The sequence below is a fragment of the Nycticebus coucang genome, chromosome 19 (genome assembly GCF_027406575.1).
Source record: "Nycticebus coucang isolate mNycCou1 chromosome 19, mNycCou1.pri, whole genome shotgun sequence".
Lineage (NCBI taxonomy): Eukaryota > Metazoa > Chordata > Mammalia > Primates > Lorisidae > Nycticebus > Nycticebus coucang.
Genome location: NC_069798.1, coordinates 18,007,597 through 18,030,078, shown reverse-complemented (window position 1 = coordinate 18,030,078; position 22,482 = coordinate 18,007,597). Strand labels below are relative to the sequence as shown.

The 22,482-nt window shown below is 37.8% G+C and overlaps 1 protein-coding gene across 1 annotated transcript in view; it reads right to left on the bottom strand.

The window, feature by feature from the left end:
• PSMA8 (proteasome 20S subunit alpha 8) overlaps positions 1–22,482 on the bottom strand; it is a 77,338-nt gene that overhangs the window by 48,736 nt on the left and 6,120 nt on the right. Inside the window, exon 2 of the mRNA XM_053571597.1 lies at positions 4,514–4,640. Coding sequence (XP_053427572.1) covers positions 4,514–4,640 — 127 coding nt within the window. The remainder of the gene's footprint in view (positions 1–4,513; positions 4,641–22,482) is intronic.

Here is a 22,482-nt window from a genome sequence, read left to right as displayed (position 1 = left end):
CTCCATGATTAGTGACAGGGATCATATTTTCTTTTCAACACTATTTGTGATTACTGGTCATTGTAAATAGATTTGTTTTTCTTAATTTCCTTTTCTGATTGTTCATTGTTAGTGCATAAAAATATAATTGATTTTTGGGTGTTGATTTTGTATCTTATAACTTTCTTCAACTTATTACTTCTAACAATTTTTTGTGGAATTTTCAGTTTTCTTTGTGTAAGATTATGTTATCTGTGACCATACATAACTTTTCTTCCTTTCCAATTTAGATATCTTTTGTTTCTTTTTCTGGCCTAACTAGTCTGGGTAAGACTTTCTCTTTTACTTACTTACTTATTTATTTATTTATTTATTTATTTATTTTTATTAAATCATAGCTGTGTACATTGATCATGGAGCACCATACACTTGGTTCACAGACCGTCTGACACATTTTCATCATACTAGTTAATATAGCCTTCCTGGCATTTTCTTAGTTATTTTGCTAAGACCTTTACATTCCACATTTACTAAGACTTTCATTACTATGTTCTATGGCAATGGGAAAATTGAGTGTCCTTATCTTGTTCCTGATTCTAGAGGAAAAGCTTTCAGTCTTTACCACTGAGTATAAAGTTAGCTGTGAGTTTTTCACATATGGCCTTTATTATACTGAGTTAATATTCATTTTTTTTTTTTTTTTTTTTTTTAGAGACAAGAGTTTCACTTTGTTGCCCTCGGTAGAGTGCTGTGGCGTGACAGCTCACAGCAACCTCCAGCTCTTGGGCTTAAGTGATTCTCTTGCCTCAGCCTCCCGAGTAGCTGGGACTACAGGCACCTGCCACAACGCCTGGCTATTTTTCTGTTGCAGTTTGGCAGGGGCCGGGCTTGAACTTCCCACCCTTGGTATAAGGGCTGGTGCCCTACTGACTGTGCCACAGGCGCTGCCCTGGCTATTTTTTTTGTTGTTGTTGTTGCAGTTTGGCCGGGGCAGGGTTTGAACACATTACCCTCAGTATATGGAGCCAGGGCCCAACCCACTGAGCCACAGGCACCACCCATATTGAGATAATATTCTATTTCTAGTTTGCTGCATGTCATTATCAAGAGTGTCAAATGTTGTGAAATTCACTGTTCTGTATCAATTTAAATAACCATGTAGTTTTCTCTTTCATTTCATGTGATGTATTATAATAATTGATCTTCATATGTTAATCATCCTTGTAGTCTAGCAATAAGTTCCACTTGATTATGATGTATGATACTTTAATACTCTGAATACAGTTTGTTAGTTATTTTAGTTTTTTCTTAATTAAATCATAATTGTGCACATTAATGGGGTATAATGTGCTGATTTGATATACAATGTGGAATGCTTACATCAAACTGATTAACATAACCGTCACCTTACTTACTTACTTGTTGTGGTAAGACATTTATACTTTGCTAGTATTTTAGTTGGGATTTTTACATCACTGCATATAAGGGATATTGTTCTATAGTTTTCTGTGGTGCTATTAATTGATTTTGGCATTGTGGTAATGTTGGCTTCATAGAAACAATTTGGAAGTGTTCACTCCTCCGTTTTTTGGAAGAGTCTGAGAAAGACTGATACTAATTCTTCTTTAAAATGTTTAGTAGAATTCACCTGTGAAGCATTTAACTACTGAACTTTTCTTTGTTGGGTTTTTTTTTTTTTTTTTTTTGAGACAGAGTCTTACTCTGTTGCCTTTGGTAGAGTGCTATGGTGTCACAGCTCACAGCAACCTCCAGGACTTGGGCTTAAGCAATTCTGTTGCCTCAGCCTCCAGAGTAGCTGTGACTACAGGCGCCTGCTACAATGTCCAGCTATTTTTTAATGCAGTTTGGCTGGGGCCAGGTTCGAACCCGTCACCCTCAGTATATGGGGCTGGCACCCTGCTCACTGAGCCACAGGCGCCGCCTGGGATGTTTTTGACAACTGATTCAATGTTTTATTGTATCTGTTCAGATTTTTGGTATCTGATTGAGTAAGGCAATTTATGTGTTTCAAGGAATTTTGTTGGTGCACAATTATTCATAGCACTCTCTTGAACACTTTTAATTGGCTAAAATGCCCTCTTTTTCATCTCCCATATTAATTGATTCTCCTCTTTTCTTCTTGTCAATCTAATTAAAGATTTGTCAAGTTTGTTGATCTTTCCAAAACCAACCTGGTTTTGTTAATTTTCTCTATCATTTTTCTATATGGCAAGGTGATGTCTTTTTTTTTTGTTTTTTTTTTTTTGCAGTTTTTGGCCCGGGCCGTATTTGAACCCACCACCTCCAGTATATGGGGCCGGTGCCCTACTCCTTTGAGCCACAGGAGCCACCTGGTGATGCCTTTTTTAAGACAGTAGGACAGGACAGGCACAGTGGCTCATGCCTATAATCCTAGCACTCTGGGAGGCTGAGGCAGGTAGACTGCTTGAGCTCCTGAGTTTGAGACCAGGCTAAGCAAGAGCAAGACCCCATCTCTACTAAAAATAGAAAAAACTAGTCAGGCATAGTGGTGCATACCTGTAATCTCATCTACTGGGAAGGGTGAAGCAAGAGAATTGCTCAAGCCTAGGAGTTTGAGGTGCTTTGTGAGCCATGATGCCATAGCACACTACCCAAGGTGATAGAATGAGATTCTGTCACACACACACACACACACAAGCAGTACAACAAAGACTATTCTTTGCTGAATGAGGTTTTTTGTTATTTTTGTTTTGTAAGAAGTAGGATCTTGCTATGTTGCCCAGAATGAATTTAAACCCCTGAACTCAAGTGATCCTCTTGCTGCAGCCTCCTGAGTGGCTGTGACTACACTCATGCCCTATTGCACCAGCTGGATTGAGGTTTTTAAGGTACAATATAAAATTCTACTTAAAAAAACACAATTAGAAAATGAACAAAAGATGACAAGAGACATGTTTTATTCGCTGTACAGGGGCAAATAAGCATCTATAAATGTGTCCAACATAACTAATCAGGAAGAAAACAGAAATTAAAGCCACCTACATATCACTAGATATCATTAAAATAAATAGTAACAACATCAAATGCTGCTGAAGAGCCAAAGAAAATGAATTTCTCAGACACTTCTAGCTAAAATTTAAAATAGCATAGCCACTCTAGAATACAATCTGGCAGTGTTTCATAACCCTAAGTATGGATTACCATACAATCCAGCAAATGCACTCTTAGAAACTTATTCCAGAGAGAGGAAATCCTACATTCAAAAAACTTTTATACAAATGCTCATAGCGGCTTTGTATGTAATAGCCAAAAACTGCAAATAACCCAAAGGTCCTTCAGTGGGAGAGTTAACAAACTGTGGTGCATTCATACAATGGATTACTATTCCGTAATAAAAAGAAATGTACTGTTGATCCAAGCAATAATTTGGATAAATTATAAGGGAATTATACTGAATTTTTAAAAAGGACATTCTGAAAAAGGTTATGTATCATATGAATTTATCCATATAACATTCTCAAAATGACAAAGTTAAAGGCATGGAGAACAGATAGTGGTTTCTGGAGATTAAAGATGGAGAGAAGGAATGTCATCTCTACCTTAACTGCAGAGATGGTTACATGAAACTACACATGAGATAAGTGTAATATAACCACACAAATGGTAAGGGGGTCTTCAGTTTATGGCTACCACTGTCTTTCCAGGTCTCTGTGACTCCACCTTTTTCCTCCCCAGGACCCCTCAGTCTCATGGAAAAGCCATTGAAATGACTAAAGAGGCTAAACTCTGCAGCAAGAGGTGAAACGTAACACAGAGTTAAATCAATTCAAGTAGAGACACAGGCGTAAATGTATGTAAAACTGGTAAAATCTGAATTAACTCTTTGTTCTTTATGAATGGCAATTTACTGGTTTTGAAGATGTTAACACTGAGAGAGACTTGGTAAAAGCAGACTTCCATGTGTTTTTGGTAACTTCTGAATCTATAATTATTTGAAAGTAAAAGTTTTTTTTTTTTTTTTTAGAGACAAGAGTCTCACTTTGTTGCCCTCAGTAGAGTGCCATGGCGTCACAGCTCATAGCAACCTCCAGCTCCTGGGCTTAGGTGATTCTCTTGCCTCAGCCTCCCGAGAAGCTGAGACTATAGGCACCTGCCACAACGCCCGGCTATTTTTTTGTTGTTGCAGTTTGGCAGGGGCTGGGTTTGAACCCACCACCCTCAGTATTATGGGACCAGCATCCTACTCATTAAGCCACAGGCGCCACCCGAAAATGAAAAGTTTTTAAAAGAAAACAGCTATCCAAAGTTTCAAGTAAGGCAATGTATTAATAATATTTATTTTTTAACATTCATGCTTTAGCAAAGATCATCATCAGATACCCTGGTTTACAAAGTTGAGATTTTTCTTTAAAAATATATGGTACATTGTTTTCAGTAAGAAATGAAGTATAACTACATGTTATATTAACATGGCACAATGCAGCACTGAGGCTAGTCGTGTTGCCCAACCACACTTAAACACGACGCATCACTATCATACATCCATAAGTACCTGCAAAAGCCATGCACACGTGGTCATCAAGGGCACAAATTTTCCTCACAGTTCTTTCATCTTGAAGTTTGGCAACAGATTTTTTTTCTACCCCAAGCACAACTATATTGGTGCCTCGAATTCCAACCTGCAAATTCATTTAAGAAAACACAATCCATGTCAGTTATAAGTATAGAATTAAGTTATTCTAACAGAAAGCTTCGGGATCAAGGCTTATTGGTAAACAGTCAATGAAAATGAGAAAAGCAGACATCTAGGAAACAGCTGCATAGGTACAGGCATAGTGAAAGTTCATTTCCCAAAGTCAAAGCAATAAAGACAAATAGGTAGAAATTGCCAAGAAAATACTGATTCTTAAACTACATGAGTATTCTAATCTCACACAATACATCTGAAAAAGTGCTATATAGAAACATTAAGTCCTCACTTTATGTTGTTGATAGGTTCTTGTAAACTGGCTATAGATGAAACAACATATAACAAAATCAATTTTACCATAGGCTAATTAAAATAATAAATACCATAGGCTGATATAAATAAGAGTTAAGTTCCTATGAAATATTTCTGGTCAGAAAAACCTTACCAAATTTCTAAATAAAGACCCCAAATGCTTCTAATATTATACTGAAATAATCAGGTAATGTGATGCCTCCAGATTTGTTCAGTTGTTTAGGATTACTTTGGCTATTTAAGCTTTTTAAAAATTCTATATGAAATTTAAGATTGATTTTCCTAATTCTGAGGAAAATGTTGGTATTTTGATGGGAACTGCACTGAATCTGTAAATCATTTTGGGCAGCATAGGCATTTAAACATCATTAATTCTTCTAATCTATAAGCATGAGATGTCAAAAGCCCAAACAAAAAGGGATTTTTGAGAACAGTAAGTAAAAAGTGACTTGTCATCTACAAGGGAAGCCTCACAAAACTAGCAGTGTATTTGTTAACAGGACCATTGCAGAACTGGGATGATACATTCAAAGTGCAAAAAGAGAAAAATAAAAATCGTGTAAACCAAGATTGCTATACCCTTCAGAACTGAAGCAGAGAAAAAAGACTCAGACAAAGAAAACCTGTGGAAATTCATCATCACTAGATATGACTCATGGAAAAGCTAAATGGAATTCCTGAAGTTGAAATTAAAGGATGCTAACTAATAACATGAAAACACATGAAAATATAAAATTCACTGTATAGACAGGAATGTAGTGAAATTCAAAATACTTTACTATTGTGGTGTATAAATCACTGTTAACTATAGTATAAAAAAGACCAAAGTGCAAAAAATAACTATAGTTACCATAATTTGCTAAGATATATAAAAGTTGTAAATTGTGACATTAATAACATAAGATGAGGATGAGGAAGAGAAGTTAAAGTATAGAGTTTTCAGGCTTGGCGTCCATGGCACAGTAGTTATGGCATCAGCCATATACACCGAGGGTGGTAGGTTTACAACCTGGCCCGGGCCAGCTAAAGAACTGCAACAAAAAAATAGCCAGGCATTGTGGCAGGTGCCTGTAGTCCCAGCTAGTTGGGAGGCTGAGGCAAGAGAATTGCTTAAGCCAAAGAGTTTGAGGTTGCTGTGAGTTGTGACGCCACTGCACTCCACCAAGGGTGACATAATGAGACATTTTCTCAAAAAAAAAAAAAGTATAGAGTTTTCATATGTGGTTGAAATTAAGTACTTATAAGTATAAAACAGACTCATGTAAGATGTTTTCTATAAGCCTTATGATAACCACAAAGAGAAAAACCTATGGTAGATAACACAAAAAAAAATATCAAAACATACCAGTAAAAAAAATCATGAAATCATAAAGGAAGACAGTGAGGAAGAAGGAACTACAAAACATTCAGAAAACAATTAAAATACAATAGTTAGTCCTTACTTACCTACAATTAAGTTTTAAATGCATTAAATTATCCAATCAAAAAACAAATGATTGAATGAACTAAAAAAACAAAACAAAACCAAGATTCAACTACATACTGTTTACAAGAGACTCACTTGAGCTTTAAGGGCACACACAGACAAAAACTGAATAGATGGGAAAAAATCCATGTAAATAACGTGGTAAACAGACTAAGAATGCCTATACTTATACAATGCAAAATAAATAAAAACTGCCAGAAGAGTCAAAGAAGGTCTTTGATAAATAGATCAATTCATCAAGCACATATAACAATTATAAACATATGAGTACCCAACATTAAAGCACCTAACTATCTAAAGCAAATACTGTATTAGCAGAACTGAAGGGAGAAACAGTCTGAAAATACAATAGTAAAAAACTTCAATGCCCCACTTTCAACAATAGATGGATTATCTAGACAGAAAAACCAATAAGGAAACAGTGGATTTGAATAACACTGTAGACCAAATGGATCTGACAGACATATACAGAATATTCTGTCCAAAAGCAGAACATAAATTCTTTTTAAGTATGCACAAAAATGAAAGGTTCCAGACCCAAGGATAAAATCATTCTGAGATACAAGACGAAAAGAAGACAGAGATCCCATTCATGCAATTAAAGTGGCTTTTATTCCACCTGGAGTGCAGCTGGGGTGAGATTCCTGACTATGGAGAAATCTACACGTGGGCTATGGTGGACAGGGATTTAAAGGGTGAGGGCAGCCAGGATTAATGGCACTCCTATTTCCTGGGAGGGACGTAAGTCTCATCCTTCCTGGGAGGGCAATGAATCTGACCTTGCCTGGGGGGGCCATGAACCTGACCCTGCCTGGGTGTGGCAAGTTTATTTGGGCAGGTACACCTGATTCTATCAAAAACATTCACTAGGATACCTCATACGTTAGGTCACAAAATAAATCTTAACTTTAGCAAGACTGTAGTTATAGCAAGTATCTATTTTGATTACAATGCTATGGAACTAGGAATAAGTAACAGGAAAAATATTGGAAAATTCCCAAATATCTAGAAATTAAATACATTCCTGAAAAACTAAAGTATCAAAGAATTAAAAGGGAATAATAAAAATCATGGGACAAATGAAGAAAGGAAATATATCAAATTCTATGAGTTGCAACAAAATGAGTTCAAAGAGTAAACTAACAACAAATGCCTACATTTAAGAAAAAATAGAGTAAAAATAAACAATGTAAACACCTCATAGAGCTAGAAAAAGAAGAACAAGTTAAGGCTAATTTTAACAGAAGGAGGGAAGTAAAGATCAAAGCAGAAAACACAGAGGTGAGAAAATCATAAAAATAACAATAAAATTAAAAGCTGGTTTGTTTTGGAAAGATAAAAATCAACAAATCTTTAGTTAGACTAGGAAATAAGAAGATTCAATGAAAGTACAATTGACCTTTGTACAATGGAGGGCTAGAGGCAGTTGAAAATCCACATTGTAACTACTGACTCCCCCAAAACTTAAACACTAATAGCTTACTGTTAACCAGAAGACAGATAACTTGTGGTTGATTAAGACATATTTTATATGTATTGATATGTATTATATACTGTATTCTAATAATAACATAAGCTAGAGAAAAAGAAATGTTACTGAGAACGTTATAAGGGGCTGGGTCTGATAGCTCACACCAGTAATCCTAGAACTCTGGGAAGCCAAGGCAGGTGGACTGCTTGAGGTTATGAGTTTCAAACCATCATGAACAAAAATGAGACACTGTCTCTACCCAAAATAGAAAAACTAGCTGTGCATTGTGGTAGGTGCCTATAGTCCTAGCTACTTAAGAAGCTGATGCAGGAGGATCGCTTAAGCCTAAGGGTTTGAGGTTGCTGTGAGCTGTGATGACACCACAGCACTCTACCCAGGGTGACAGAGTGAGATTCTATGTCAAAAAAGAAAAAGAAAATCATAAGGAAGAGAAAGTATATTTACTATTTATTAAGTGAAAATAGAACATGATAAAGTTTTTGAGTAGCTGAGGAGGAGGAAGAGGAAGCAGGAGAGGCAGACACTTGGTGTAACTTATTGAAAAAAAAAATCAGTGTATAAGTGAACTTATAGTGTTCACAACTATGTTGTTCAAGAGTTAACTGTATAAATGAAGTAGGAGACAGTAAAACTGATACCAGAATAAATACAAAGAATCATAAAATATTAGTAATAGTGATGTACTATTAAATTGGATAACTTAGAAGAAATGAGTAAGTTTATAGAAACATAATCCTACCAAAATGAAATCATTAAGAAATAGAAAATCTGAACAAAACAATAAGAGTAAGGAAACTGACTCAGTAATGCAACACTGCCAAGAACGGGAAGTCCAGGATCTAATGGCTTCACTGGTGAATTTTACCAAACATTTAAAGAACATTAATACCAATCCTAAACTCCTCCAAAAAATTGGAGAGGATGAGTCTGTTCTGAACTCAAGCCAGACTTCTCTATGAAAAGAATGGCAAGATAATATTCCTGATGAACACAGATGTAAAAATCCTTAGCAAAATACTAGTAAAAGCACACTGAAAGGATAACATATCATTATCATGTGGGATTTATCCCTAGAATGCAAGGGCGATTCAATATATGCGAATCAACACATGTGATACACCATATCAACAGAATGAAAAATAAAAATCATACAAATTGAAACAAAAAGCACTTGACAAAATTCACCATTTCATGATAAAAACGTAATAAATTATGTATAGAAGTAACGAACCTTAATACAATAAAAGCCATGTATGATAAGCCCACAGTTAACATCATACTCAGCAGTGACTAGCTAAAACCTTTTTTATTTAAGATCAGGAATAAGACTAACATGGGATTCTCATGACACCTACTCAATATAGTACTAGAAGTCCTAGCCAGAGCAATGAAGCAAGAAAAAGAAATAAAAGGCCTTGAACTTTATTATTTTTTATTTTTTTGACACAGAGCCTCAAGCTGTCACCCTGGGTAGAATGCCGTAGCATCACAGTTCACAGCAACCTCCAACTCCTGGGCTCAAGTGATTCTCTTGCCTCAGCCTCCCAAGTAGCTGGGTCTATAGGCACCCGCCACAACGCCTGGCTATTTTTTGGTTGCAGCCATCATTGTTGTTTGGTGGCCCAGGCTGGATTCGAACCTGCCAGCTCAGGTGTATGTGGCTGGTGCCTTAGCCGCTTGAGCTACAGGCGCCAAGCCAAGGCCTCAAAATTTAAAAGGGAACAGTAGCTGGGTGTGGTGGCTCATGCCTGTAATCTTAGCACCTGAGGTAGGTAGATTGCTTGAGCTCACGAGTTTGAGACAAGCCTGAGCAAAGACGAGACCCCTTCTCTACTAAAAATAGAAAAACTGAGGCAAGAGGATTGCTTGAGCCCAAGAGTTAGAGGTTGCTGTGAGCTATGACGCCACAGCACTTTACCTAGGGTGGCAGCTGGAGAATCTCAAAAAAAAAAAAAAAAAGCAAAAAGTAAAATTATCTCCATAATATAATATGATAACATGATTTTATATACAGAAAATCCTAAAGCAGCAGTTCTCAACCTGTGGGTTGCAACCCCTTTTTAACAATGAAAATACATTGCGACATTAGGAAGGTTGAGAACCACTGCTAAAGACATCATAAGACAGTTTATGAACTTATGGGTGGCACCTGTGGCTCAGTGAAGTAGGGCGCCGGCCCCATATGCCGAGGGTGGCGGGTTCAAACCCAGCCCCGGCCAAACTGCAACAAAAAAATAGCCGGGCATTGTGGCGGGTGCCTGTAGTCCCAGCTACTCGGGAGGCTGAGGCAAGAGAATCATGTAAGCCCAAGAGCTGGAGGTTGCTGTAAGCTGTGTGAGGCCAACGGCACTCTACCGAGGGCAGTAAAATGAGACTCTGTTTCTACAAAAAAAAAAAAGAATGAAAGTTTATGAACTTACAATAAATTCAGTTAAGTTGCAAGATACAAAATCAACATACAAATCAGTTGCCTTTCTATACCCTAATGATAAACTAATGAAAAAAGAAATTGAGCAAACAATCCCATTTACAAGAGCATTGAAAAATAAAATGAAATATGTAACAATGTATTTAACCAAGGAGGTGGAGATCTGTGCACTGAAAACTAAATATGTTGATGTATTTGAAGACAACAGAAATGGAAAGATATCCCACATTGATAAATTGGAAGAACATTGTTAAAAATGTCCATACTATGCAAAGTGATCTATATATTCAATGTCATCTCTACCAAAATTTCAACGACATTTTTCACATACACACACAAAAAAAATTCTAAAATTCACATGGACCTCTAAAAGACCTCACATCAATCTTAAAGAAGATAAAAACTAGGGGCATCACCAATATCAATTGATACCCGATATCAAAATATTCTCCACAGCTATGGTAATCAAAACAGCCTGGCACTGGCACAAAAACAGACATGTAGAACAATGGAACAGAAGAGAAGTTCAGAAACAGATCCGTGCATTGACAATCAACTGACCTTTCATAGAGGTGCCAAAACACATATTGAGGAAAGACAGTCTCTCAAATAAATGGTGCTGGGAAAAATGAGTGTCCACATGCAAAAGAATGAAATAGAACCCTCACCTCATACCATGACAAAACAGCTTAAAATGTATTAAAAAATTAAAAGAGGTGAAATTACAAAACTGTATGAAGAAAATGGGAAAAACTTTCTCATTCAAGAACAAAGCATTTAATTAGGAAAGTCTGTGACAACAGGACCACATTCATGAGCACGAGGCATTCAAACTACCTTTAGATGTGGTCAGATTCTGACCTGCAGTAGAAGAAACTAAGGAAGAGATGAGATAAAACAGAGAAGCTTCTGGCTCAGCACCTGTAGCACAGTGGTTACGGTGCCAGCCACATGCACTGAGGCTGGCAGGTTTGAGCCCAGCCTTGGGCCAGCTAAACAATGACAACTGCAACAAGAAAATAGCCAAGTGTTGTGGTGGGTGTCTATAGTCCCAGCTATTTGGGAAGCTGAGGCAAAAGAATCACTTAAGCCCAAGAGTTTGAGGTTGCTGTGAGCTGTGATGCCACAGCACTCTACCAAGAGCACATGAGACCCTGTCTCAAAAACAAAAACAAAAAACATAAAACAGAGAAGCTTCTTGGAGACCCAAGCTATGAACCAAGTTTAAATACACTTAGCAAAATCATGTTTTGTTTTTCTGAAAAGCAATCATTATAGAATTTCAAAGTTTTCTTTATGCTTTTATGAGGCTATATCCTTTATCCTCATATGAAGATTCCTTTAAGAGTCAAATATGGATACTTCACACACTTCTAATTGTGAACAATGCTGTCAAAAAATGCCTTAACAAGAATGGGTAAAGATATTTGTATGTTACCAATACGATAAATAGTTGACAACTAGAATCTATAGAGAACTCAAATTAATCAACAAAAGAAGAGCAAACAATCCCATATATCACTGGACAAGAGACACAAATAGAACCTTCTCTGAAGAAGAAAGATGAATGGCCAAAAAACATGAAAAAATGCTTGTGGTCCTTAATTATCAGAGAAATGCAAATCAAAACCACCCAGAGATAGCACCTAACCCCAGTGAGAGCAGTTCACATCACTAAGTCCCAAAGCTGCAGATAATGGCATGGATGTGGAGAGAAGGGAACACTCTTTGCTATTGGTGGGATTGCAAACTAATACAGCCTCTTTGGAAAGAAGTATGGAGAATCGTCAAAGAACTCAAAACAGACTTTCCATTTGATCCTGCAATCTCATTACTAGGCATTACCCAGAAGAAAATAATTTTATTATTAAGGACATTTGCACTAGATTGTTTACTGCAGCTCAATTTACAATTGCCAAGACGTGGAAACAACCCAAGGGCCTGTCAACCCACGAATGAATTAATGAACTGTGGTATACCATGGAATACTGAAGTATGTATACCATGGAATATTATTCAGCCATAAAAAGATGGAGACTTTATATCTTTTGTATTAACCTAGAGTTGGAAAACATTCTCTGCAGTAAAGCATCACAAGAATGGAAAAGCAAGTATACAATCTACTCAATACTAACATAAAGCCAGTACATGCACTAATATATGACCATACAAGAGAAAAACTCCAATTTAATTCAAGTTGGGGAGAGGGGGGAAGAGGAAGGCAAAAAAAAGGAGGAGGAAGGGGGATTGGTATGCTCTCACCTAAGGGGCAAAATGTGAGGGTATATGGCACACCTCCTGGGTGCAGGACACAACTACCTCAAATGCAAACATTGTAATCTAATCATTTGTACCCTCATATTAACCTGAAATTTTAAAAAATGCCACAGTGCCTACTTTAAATTTCTTGGAATATTGTTGCCTAGATTGTTTATCACAGCTCAATTTACAAGATGTAAACAGGAGGAAATAGCTGTGTTCCAGAAAAGTGCGCCAATCATCTTGTTTTAGTTTAATCATATTTCTCAGTTTTTCTTAGTCAACTTTTAGTCATATACTGACATCGACTCTGAATTGGCTGGCACCAAAAAACTCTTTCAACCTATCTTCCCAATATATATTGCTAATGAAGTATGATCAATAGATAAGACAAGTGAAGAACAAGAATTTATTTCAGAAAGGAGATGTACTGGGGAACTGAACAGGCTGACAGACCCTTGGAGAACTCAATGGGAAGAGGAAGTCATTTTTTAGGAAGAGTGGGAGGAGCAGTATAAGATCAAAGACCCAAAGGTAACTGACTGTAGAGCAATTAGAAACCCTTCAAGCGGCTAAGGCGCCAGCCACATACACCTGAGCTGGCAGGTTCGAATCCAGCCGGGGCCGCCAAACAACAATGACAGCTGGAACCAAAAAATAGCCTGGCGTTGTGGCGGGCGCCTGTAGTCCCAGCGACTTGGGAGGCTGAGGCAAGAGAATCGCTTGAGTCCCGGAGCTGGAGGTTGCTGTGAGCAGTAATGCCAGGGCACTCTACCTAGGGCAATAGCTTGAGGCTCTGTCTGAAAAAAAAAAAAAAAAGAAAGAAACCCTTCTGGCCCAGGTAAGTAACAGTGGGCTCCTGAGATGCTTGGGTAGGAGACACTGGCCAGGTGACCATTACTCTGCCTGTAGCTTTTGCTCTCTGAAGACTGAGAAGTGAGGACACGGGAGCACGAACCTTTAAACGAGCAGCAGCGGAGGAAGGGGTCGGGTTAGACTGCAGTTCATCTAAATGGTTTCTCATTTTTGAGATTCAGTTTTTCCTTGAGTCCCATTAAAGTCATTCAGTGTCTTTGGACAACTTATCCAATTCCTTCTATAAGTGGACTTCTATGTCCTCATGAATGAAATAGCAATAGTAGTAGAACATAGAAATGGCACTATAGAAATGGCATTGTCTTCATCATAATCATTACCATCATCACCAAGCAGAGCAATGAGATCAGGTAATTTATAAAGACAAGACTGTCCAAGAAACATGGCACCCCTCATCTGCTGGTGAGTTCTTCAGAGCTACCAACTGAGGTGGAAGGTGAAAGAGGAGCAGGCATGTCACACTGTGAGAGAAGGAGCAAGAGGAGAAAAAAATTCTTTTTTTTTCAATTTGAGAGCAGTCACTGTTTATTAACTGCCCAGATTACAAAAACAATCAGGGCAGATACCTTAGTTCATTCTTCTAATAAGCCTATTGATTTGGTCTTCCCTGTTACCAGCATCTCCCCCTTCTACAAAGTGGGTTGTCTTTTTCTTCATTCCACTCCGCGGAGATGATAACTTGAAGGGCCACAAGAAGTTATTTGCTTCTTTGAAACGTTTTCCAATAGTATAGATCTCATGAATCAGATCCTCAATGCAGATAATGCCATATTTACCAAGAGATCACACAATCAAACTGTTATAAGTCAATGCAATTCGTTTCTTATTGATTTTGCCATAAACACACTTGTAGATTAGCTCATTTACTGACTTCAGATTTGGGTACCCCCATGCAATATACGGTTCTACAATCCTCAGCATGTTAATGGAAGCCTTGTTGAGGTTAACAAAAGTTCCATTGAAGATCTGGTGAAGGCAAAGAAGCTGCAACACCTTTTGGACCTTTGGACTCACACCAGTGATACTTCTGATCCTGATGACAAATGCCAATTTGGGTTCTGCAGGTACATAGAAGTTGCCAGCTTTTCCTGCCATCTTAGCCATCCGAATCTCAGTTCTGTACATCTGCCTGTATTCTCTATGATAATGCTTAGCTTTTTCATAGATAAGCTCCCTCCTTGCTTTTTCGAAGCATCTTTTGGGCACACTTCTTTCTCAGACATTTGATCTTCAGCTCTGCGAAATTCTTTCACTTTTTCTTAAGGGTTTCAGGCACAGCAGGAACCGTCTTCTTCTTCTCTTCAACACCCTTCATGGTTCCAACCAGAAAACAGTGAAAAAACTTCCTGACATTGATCTGTACCTCGATATTTTTGGATATGACCCCTCAAAGCACAGACAACCAAAGCAAAAATAGACAAACATACATCAAAATAAAATGGTTCTGTACAAGAAAGGAAACAATCAAGAGTAAGGAGAACTCCTGAGCTCAAGCAATCCACCTGCCTTGGCTAGGATTATAGGCATGAGTCATTGTACCCAGGCAAAAGTAAATACTTTAATATAAATGTTATGATGGGTAGTAGAGATCTGCTATTTTTGATGTTCTGGTAAATAGTACTTCAGTTGTTTTTGGAGAAGTACTGAGCTGTTTTCTTTTTTTTTTTTTTTTTGAGACATAGTCTCAAGCTGTTGCCCTGGGTAGAGTGCCATGGTGTCATACCTCACAGCAACCTCAAACTCTTGGGCTTAAGCAATTCTCTTGCCTCAGCCTCCCAAGTAGCTGGGTGCCCTCCACAACGCCGAGCTATTTTTTGGTTGTAGTTGTCACTGTTGTTTGGCAGGCCCGGGCTGGATTTGAACCTGCTAACTCTGGTGTGTGTGGCTGGTGCCCTAGCCGTTTGAGCTACAGGCGCTGAGCAGAAGTACTGAGTTTTTAGGTGGGTTATAATGTAACCCAGTCTAACCAAACAGTAAATCTTTAATGCTTTATTGGCAGTGTTTGGAAGACAGAATTATTCTTTCTTTTTTTTTTAATTGAGACTGAGTCTCACTTTGTCACCCTGTAGAGTGGCATCACAGCTTGCAGCAACCTCAAACTCTTGGGCTTAAGCGATTCTCTTGCCTCAGCCTCCCAAGTAGCTGGGATTACAAGCACCCACCACAATGCCCAGCTATTTTTTGGTTGTAGTTGTCATTGTTGTTTGGCAGGCCTGAGCTGGATCTGAACCTGCCAACTCTGGTGAATGTGGGTGGCACCCTACTCACTGAGCTACGGGCACTGAGCCTAAAATTTATCCTTTTTTTTTTTTGGAGAGAGTCTTACTTTGTCACCCTTGGTAGAGTGCTGTGGCGGTCACAGTTCACAGCAACCTCAAACGTTCGGACTTAAGTGATTCTCTTGCCTCAGCAGCCAAAGTAGCTGGGACTACACATGCCTGCCACAACGCTCAGCTATTTTTATAGACAGGGTCTCACTCTGGCTCAGGATGGTCTTGAACCTGTGAGCTCAGGCAATCCACCCATCCCAGCCTCCCAGAGTGCTGGGATTACAGGCATGAGCCACTGAACCCGGCAGGATAATTCTTTCTACTGTACCAGAGCTGGAAGCCTGGAGCATTCGGCTGTTTAGGAGCCACCAGGTAGAGAGGGAAAGCAATACCGGGAGGAGGAAGAAAGGAAACAAGAGATTAGCAGGGGAGAGAGAGACACACCAATTCTGCTGTTACCATTTAATTCCCAGAAGTGAAATAGTTGACCCTAAAAGCAAGATATATTCTGTTCTCTTTGGGTACTTAATTCAAGAGATTCACTTTTTTGTTTAAATTAGTTTGTGTTAGCTTTCTGACGCTTGAAACAGAAATAATCCTAACTAAAACAATTATATTTAATAGTGAAAATAAAATACACATGCTAAAATCTATATAGGCATTTGATAAAATTCAACATCCACATCTAATTTACAAACAACACTAGAAAAGCAGGAAGAAGAATATTTTCCACAACTTGCTAAACACATCACAAACTGGTGGCCAGGATCAACTCAGAAAATCTATCATCATCTACTGAATTGTTCAAGCCAAAAGACTGGTTGCCGTTCTTTCTCTCTCCTTCACCACCCACTTCCAATCCATTACCAAGTTTCTGCCCACTTCTCTGGCAAAAGCTTTCTATATCTTTCTGTCATCACTCTAGCACAGGTAACCAACATTTCTTTCGTGGAGCACATGTTACTGCAGTAGGTTTCCCAGTTTCTACCTTGCTTCCCACTTCTCTGCACCCCCACTCACCGCAACCCCATGTAATCACCATAAAGCAGTCATGACGAGCATTTTAAAACATCAGTAGAGTCAGACTATTTAGCTGTTCAATACCCTTCTACAATTTCTGAGTGCACAAAGATATTTGGCCTCTGTGTACTTTTTCTTTTTTTTTATTATTAAATCATAACTGTATACATTGATATGATCATGGGGCATCATAGACTCGCTTCATAAACCATTTGACACATTTTTATCACACTGGTTAACATAGCCTTTCCGGCGTTATCTCAGTTACTGTGCCAAAACATTTACATTCTACATTCACCAAGTTTCGCAAATACCCCTGTAATATGCACCACAGGTGTGATCCCTTGTTCACCAAGCACCAGTCACTCTTGTCTGCTTCCAAGACTTTCCCAAACATAGTTTTGCTCCCCTCCTTTGAGCCCTCATACACGATATTTCCTCTGCCTGGAATGCTTCTCCCCTCTTCTTTCTTTACTTACTTATTTATTTATTTATTGCAGTTTTTGGCTGGGGCCAGTGCCCCACTCCTTTGAGCCACAGGCACCGCCCCCCGCTTCTTTCTTGTCTCAACTTACATCTCACTTCAAGAAGTACTTTCTCTATTATTCTCTCAACAAAATGTTATTTTCTTATAATTTATTTGTTTATCATAGTTATCTCTCTAAACAGTAAATCCTATGAGGGCAAGAAAACTATTAGACAAATTTAGAAAATGAAACATTTTTATAGAACATTTTACAGAACAATTAACCCAGTCTCTTCATGGAGTCAAAGGCATGAAAAAAAAGGGAAGGAGTTGTTCATGAATAAAACAGAAATGCACAGATTTTTAGATTCAGACTCAAAACAAAGCAACTATAAAAAGACATTTTGTGAGCAATAAAGCAAATCAGAATACCAACTATTACAAAATATTAAACAGTTACTGGCAATTTCATCGGAAATGATAATGGTTTTAAGAAATACCCTCATTTTTTAGAGGCATATTTACAGGCAGAATATATTAGTATCTGGGATTTGTTTAAAAATACTCCATCCAAAAATAAATCTGAACATAAACCTCGTATTTTACACGAAAATTAACTCAAAATGAATTACAGACTTAAATGTAAAATATAAACTTTTAGGAAAAAAATAAGTGAAAATCTTTGAGATTTAAGGCTAGGCAAGAGTTCTCAGACTTACTATTAAAAGCATGAACCATAAGAGGGAAGACTGCTAAATCTTCACCAGAATTAGAAACTTCTGTTCTGCTAAAGCTTATGTGAAAAGGATGAAAATACAAGCTGAGAACTGGGAGAAATATTTTCAAACCACGTATCTGACAAAAAACTAGTATGTAGTTTATATACTAGTAGCATGTTGATTAAAAAAAAAGAATAAAAAAAGAAATGTTAAAATGCAACAGTAAAAAAAAAAACAGTAAAAATAAGTAGTTCATTAGAAAATGAATGCTAAGACATGAAGAGATTCCATTGAGGAAGATATACAGAAGGCAAATACGTCCAACTACCATTAGCCATTCATGCCAATTTAATTAATTCAATTTAACCACACCATACACTCATCAGAACGACTAAAATGAAAAACAGTAACACCACCAAATGCTGGGAAGGATATAGAGAAACTGGATTACTTATACACTGCTAGTGGTACTATTCTGGGAGACCATTTGAAATAGATAGATATATATATATTTTTTTTTTTTTTTGCAGTTTTTGGCCAGGGCGGATTTGAACCCACCACCTCCGGTATATGGGGCCAGTGCCCTACTCCTTTGAGCCAGAGGTGCCACCCACCATTGACAACTTTTAATAAACTAAACATGTACTAGATTGCCATATAACCTAGCAAGTATACACTTGGAGATACGTACCAGAGAAATAATAACTTATTTTCGCACAAAAGTGCGAAAGAATATTCACAACAGCTTTATTCATAATAGCTCCAAGCTAGAAACAGCTCAAATATTCTTCAATAGGGGAATAAATACTACCATACCACAAATACTATTCTGCAATAAAACAATGATGCAGGAAACAACACGGATGAATCTCAATGGAAAAAAAGCAAATCCCAAAAGTTTTCAACTATATACTATTCATGTAACATTCTTTTTTTTTTTTTTTGAGACAAAGTCTCACTATGTTGCCCTCCATAGAGTGCTGTAGTGTCACAGCTCACAGCAACCTCAAACTATTGGGCTTAAGCAATTCTCTTGCCTCAGCCTCCCAAGTAGCTGGGACTATAGGTGCCAGCCACAATGCCCAGCTATTTTTTTGTTGCAGTTGTCACTGTTATTTAGCAGGCCCCGGGCTGGGTTCGAACCTGCCTGCCTTGATGAATATGGCTGATGCCCTAACCACTGAGTACGGGCACCAAGCCCATATAACATTCTTGAGACCGAGATGGGTGGATTGCCTGAGCTCACAGGTTCAAGACCAGCCTGAGCCAGAGCCAGACCTCATCTCTAAAAATAGCCAGGTGGGCTCGGGGCCTGTGGCTCAAGTGGCTAAGGTGCCAGCCACATACATCTGAGCTGGCGGGTTCGAATCCATCCCGGGGCCTGCCAAACAATGATAGCTACAACCAAAAAATAGGCGGGCATTGTTGCGGGTGCCTGTAGTCCCAGCTACTTGGGAGGCTGAGGCAAGAGAATCGCTTAAGCCCAGGAGTTGGAGGTTGCTGTGAGCTATGATGCTACAGCACTCTACCCAGGGTGACAGCTTGAGGCTTTGTCTCAAAAAATAAATAAATAAAATAAAAATAGCCAGGTATTGTGGCAGGCTCCTATAGTCCCAGCTACTCGGGGCAAGAGAATCCCTTGAGCCTGAGAGTTTGAGGTTGCTGTGAGTTGTGATACTACCGCACTGTACAGAGGGCGACAAAGGGACACTGTCTCAAAAAAAAAAAAAAAAAAAAAAACCACACTAATGTCAAACCATGGCTGCCATTCAAAGTACTTATGTTCCTGAAAGTACAACCTTCACAGCAGTCTTAAAATTTGCAGCAGAAGAATTTAAAGTTCCTGCTGCAACAAGTGTAATTATTACCAATGACAGACTAGAAATAACTGCTGCATAGACTGCTGGAAATGTTTTCCCAAAACAAGCTTCAGAATGGCAAATTATTCCTAGAGATTGCGTTGGAAGTTGTTAACATCTGCTACGATTAGAACATATGATTTCCTTTTAAAATAAATATTCATATTTTTTGTTGTTGTGACATTGAAATCAGGCATGAAATATACAGTGAAAACACCAGGAGTCAATGGAATAATGAAAAGTGACTTTTCTGTGCCTTCTTGTTCACTCTCTTCATGTGAAGTGGCAGTACTTACGGACTGAGAACTACTACCACAGAAGATCAAACAGTTTTTGGTTGCTACTTCACAGCACAAATAACTTGTCAGAGGACCCACTGCAGAACTTTGGCAAGTTTTGGAGAAGCCGATGTCCTGGTACTACGAATGGAGCGGTATGGCTCCTGTGGCGTGGGGGCAGATGTTAATGTCATTTTGAGGAATTGCAAGACTTGCTGAGGATGAATATTAATAAGAATAAGCATCTTGTTGCCAGTTCTGTTTAAGCCAAGAGGGAAAGAAATAGAAGACTTTCCTTCTCTGCCAGACTACGTACTGGTGGCTGACTGTGTAGGGTCTTTGGAACCATTGCTGAAAACCCTAAAAGATCTCAGTGGATCTGAGACTTGTATAATGCATGCTCTTGTTATTATACATAATACTGTATGTTGTTATGAACCATGAACAATCGGGAAAAGTCCTGAAATTAAGAAAAAACATTTCAAGCTTCTTCAAGTAGACTTTGAGAAAATTCCTTTGGAAAAAACATATGAAAAGTATTGAGTGAAGAAATTCGTATTGTAAACAAGCAAAAATCAAAATTCACATCGTGAAACCTTTAGTAATCTCACCTAAGCCTCTAACGACCTGGGTAAGCTAAAGATGTGAATGGAGCATGTGAATATAGCATTGGAAGATTGTTCACAATTTTTCCAGCATGTCCTTAGAGATATGATATACTTACAGATGACAACTGGCTAATTTTTCTATTTTTAGTAGAGAGGGGGTCTTGCTCTTGCTCAGGCTAGTCTCAAACTCCTGAGCTTAAGCAAACCACCAGCCTCGGCCTCCCAGAGTGCCAGGATTACAGGTGGGAGCCACCATGCTTGGCCTAAATACATAAATTTAAAAGGAGGTTTTCATTTTGTACATAATTATGTAATAGTATTTATCATGTATCTTCCATTTCATTTTATAAAAACTACCTTTATTATGTGATAGGAATTTTCAAAATAATAAAAAAAAACTACCTTACTTAAACGTTCTTTTACTTTAAAAGAAAAGTTGGAAATATTGTCTTATATACCTACTGGCCAAAGTTTATTATTTTCCTCCATCATACATATCTATGTGATTTAAATAGTAAATTATACTATAGTGAATTGCTGAGAAGACAAATCAGGAGACTGGAGAAACAAAAAGAATATAAAATTTTTCATTTGAGAATGAGAATAGAAAGACCAATTTCATTCTTATGTGTTTATGTGCCTCACGTGCTTTTCCTTGTGTATATTTTCTAGGAAAATGTTGCTGAAAAACACAATCTATTAACTTGTTTACAAGGAACAGCGAAATGTAGTTCTATACTACATTTGATACATTTATCAAATTATTATTTTTTTATTTTTTTTTTGCAGTTTTTGGCAGGGGCCAGGTTTGAACCCACCACCTCCAATATATAGGGCCAGCGCCCTACTCTTTGAGCACAAGCGCTGCCTTATCAAATAAATTTTTATTCCATGTCGTCTCTATTTTATTTCATTGTGCTAATTATCTGCTCACATAGAATAATCTCTCAAGGACTTTAGTCATAATAATTCCAAAGGGTAGTAACTGGATAGAATTCTGATTATTTATGGACATTGGTGCTAGACGGTATATATATTTTGTATGTTAAACATTGGTTTTGAGACCCTGAAAAAAAAAAGAAATAAAATTTTAGGTATAGAGAAAAGGTATGTACTACCAGAGATGAGGGCAAGTGGGTGTGGGCATCAAGGTAAGGAAGTGGCTATGTGAGGGATCGTGTGTAGTTGGAACTATTATGTATCTTGACTGAATACACGAATGCCCACAGGCAACATAATGTGCTAGACTACATACACAAATGAGTACAGTAAAACTGAGAAATCTGGATAAAATAGGTGCTGCACCAAAATCAATATTGGGGCAAAATACTGTCACTGGCAGAGTATACAGGGCTCTCTGTGTACTATTTCTTACAACTGCATGTGAATCTACACTTATCTCAATGAAAACGTCAGTGAAAAAAATACTCCACTGAAAATAGAGAAGAGATGGGGGAAGATGAAAGAGACCAGAAGGATTCTGATAATTGTTGAAAGGTAATGGGCATGCAGAGGTTCCTTATACTATTTATCTTTTATCTTTGTGTGTTTAAAATATCCCATAATAAAAAGTTAAAGATAAATAAAATAAACTTTCTCTGCTGTTTTTTCTCAACATTTAAACATATGCTTTCTTCCTTACCTTAAATAAGATTTTAAAAGACTACTCTACTTTATTTTTATTTATTTTGAGACAGAGTCTCATTATGTTGCCCTCAGTAGAGTGCTGTGGCATCACAGCTCACAGCAACCTCAAAC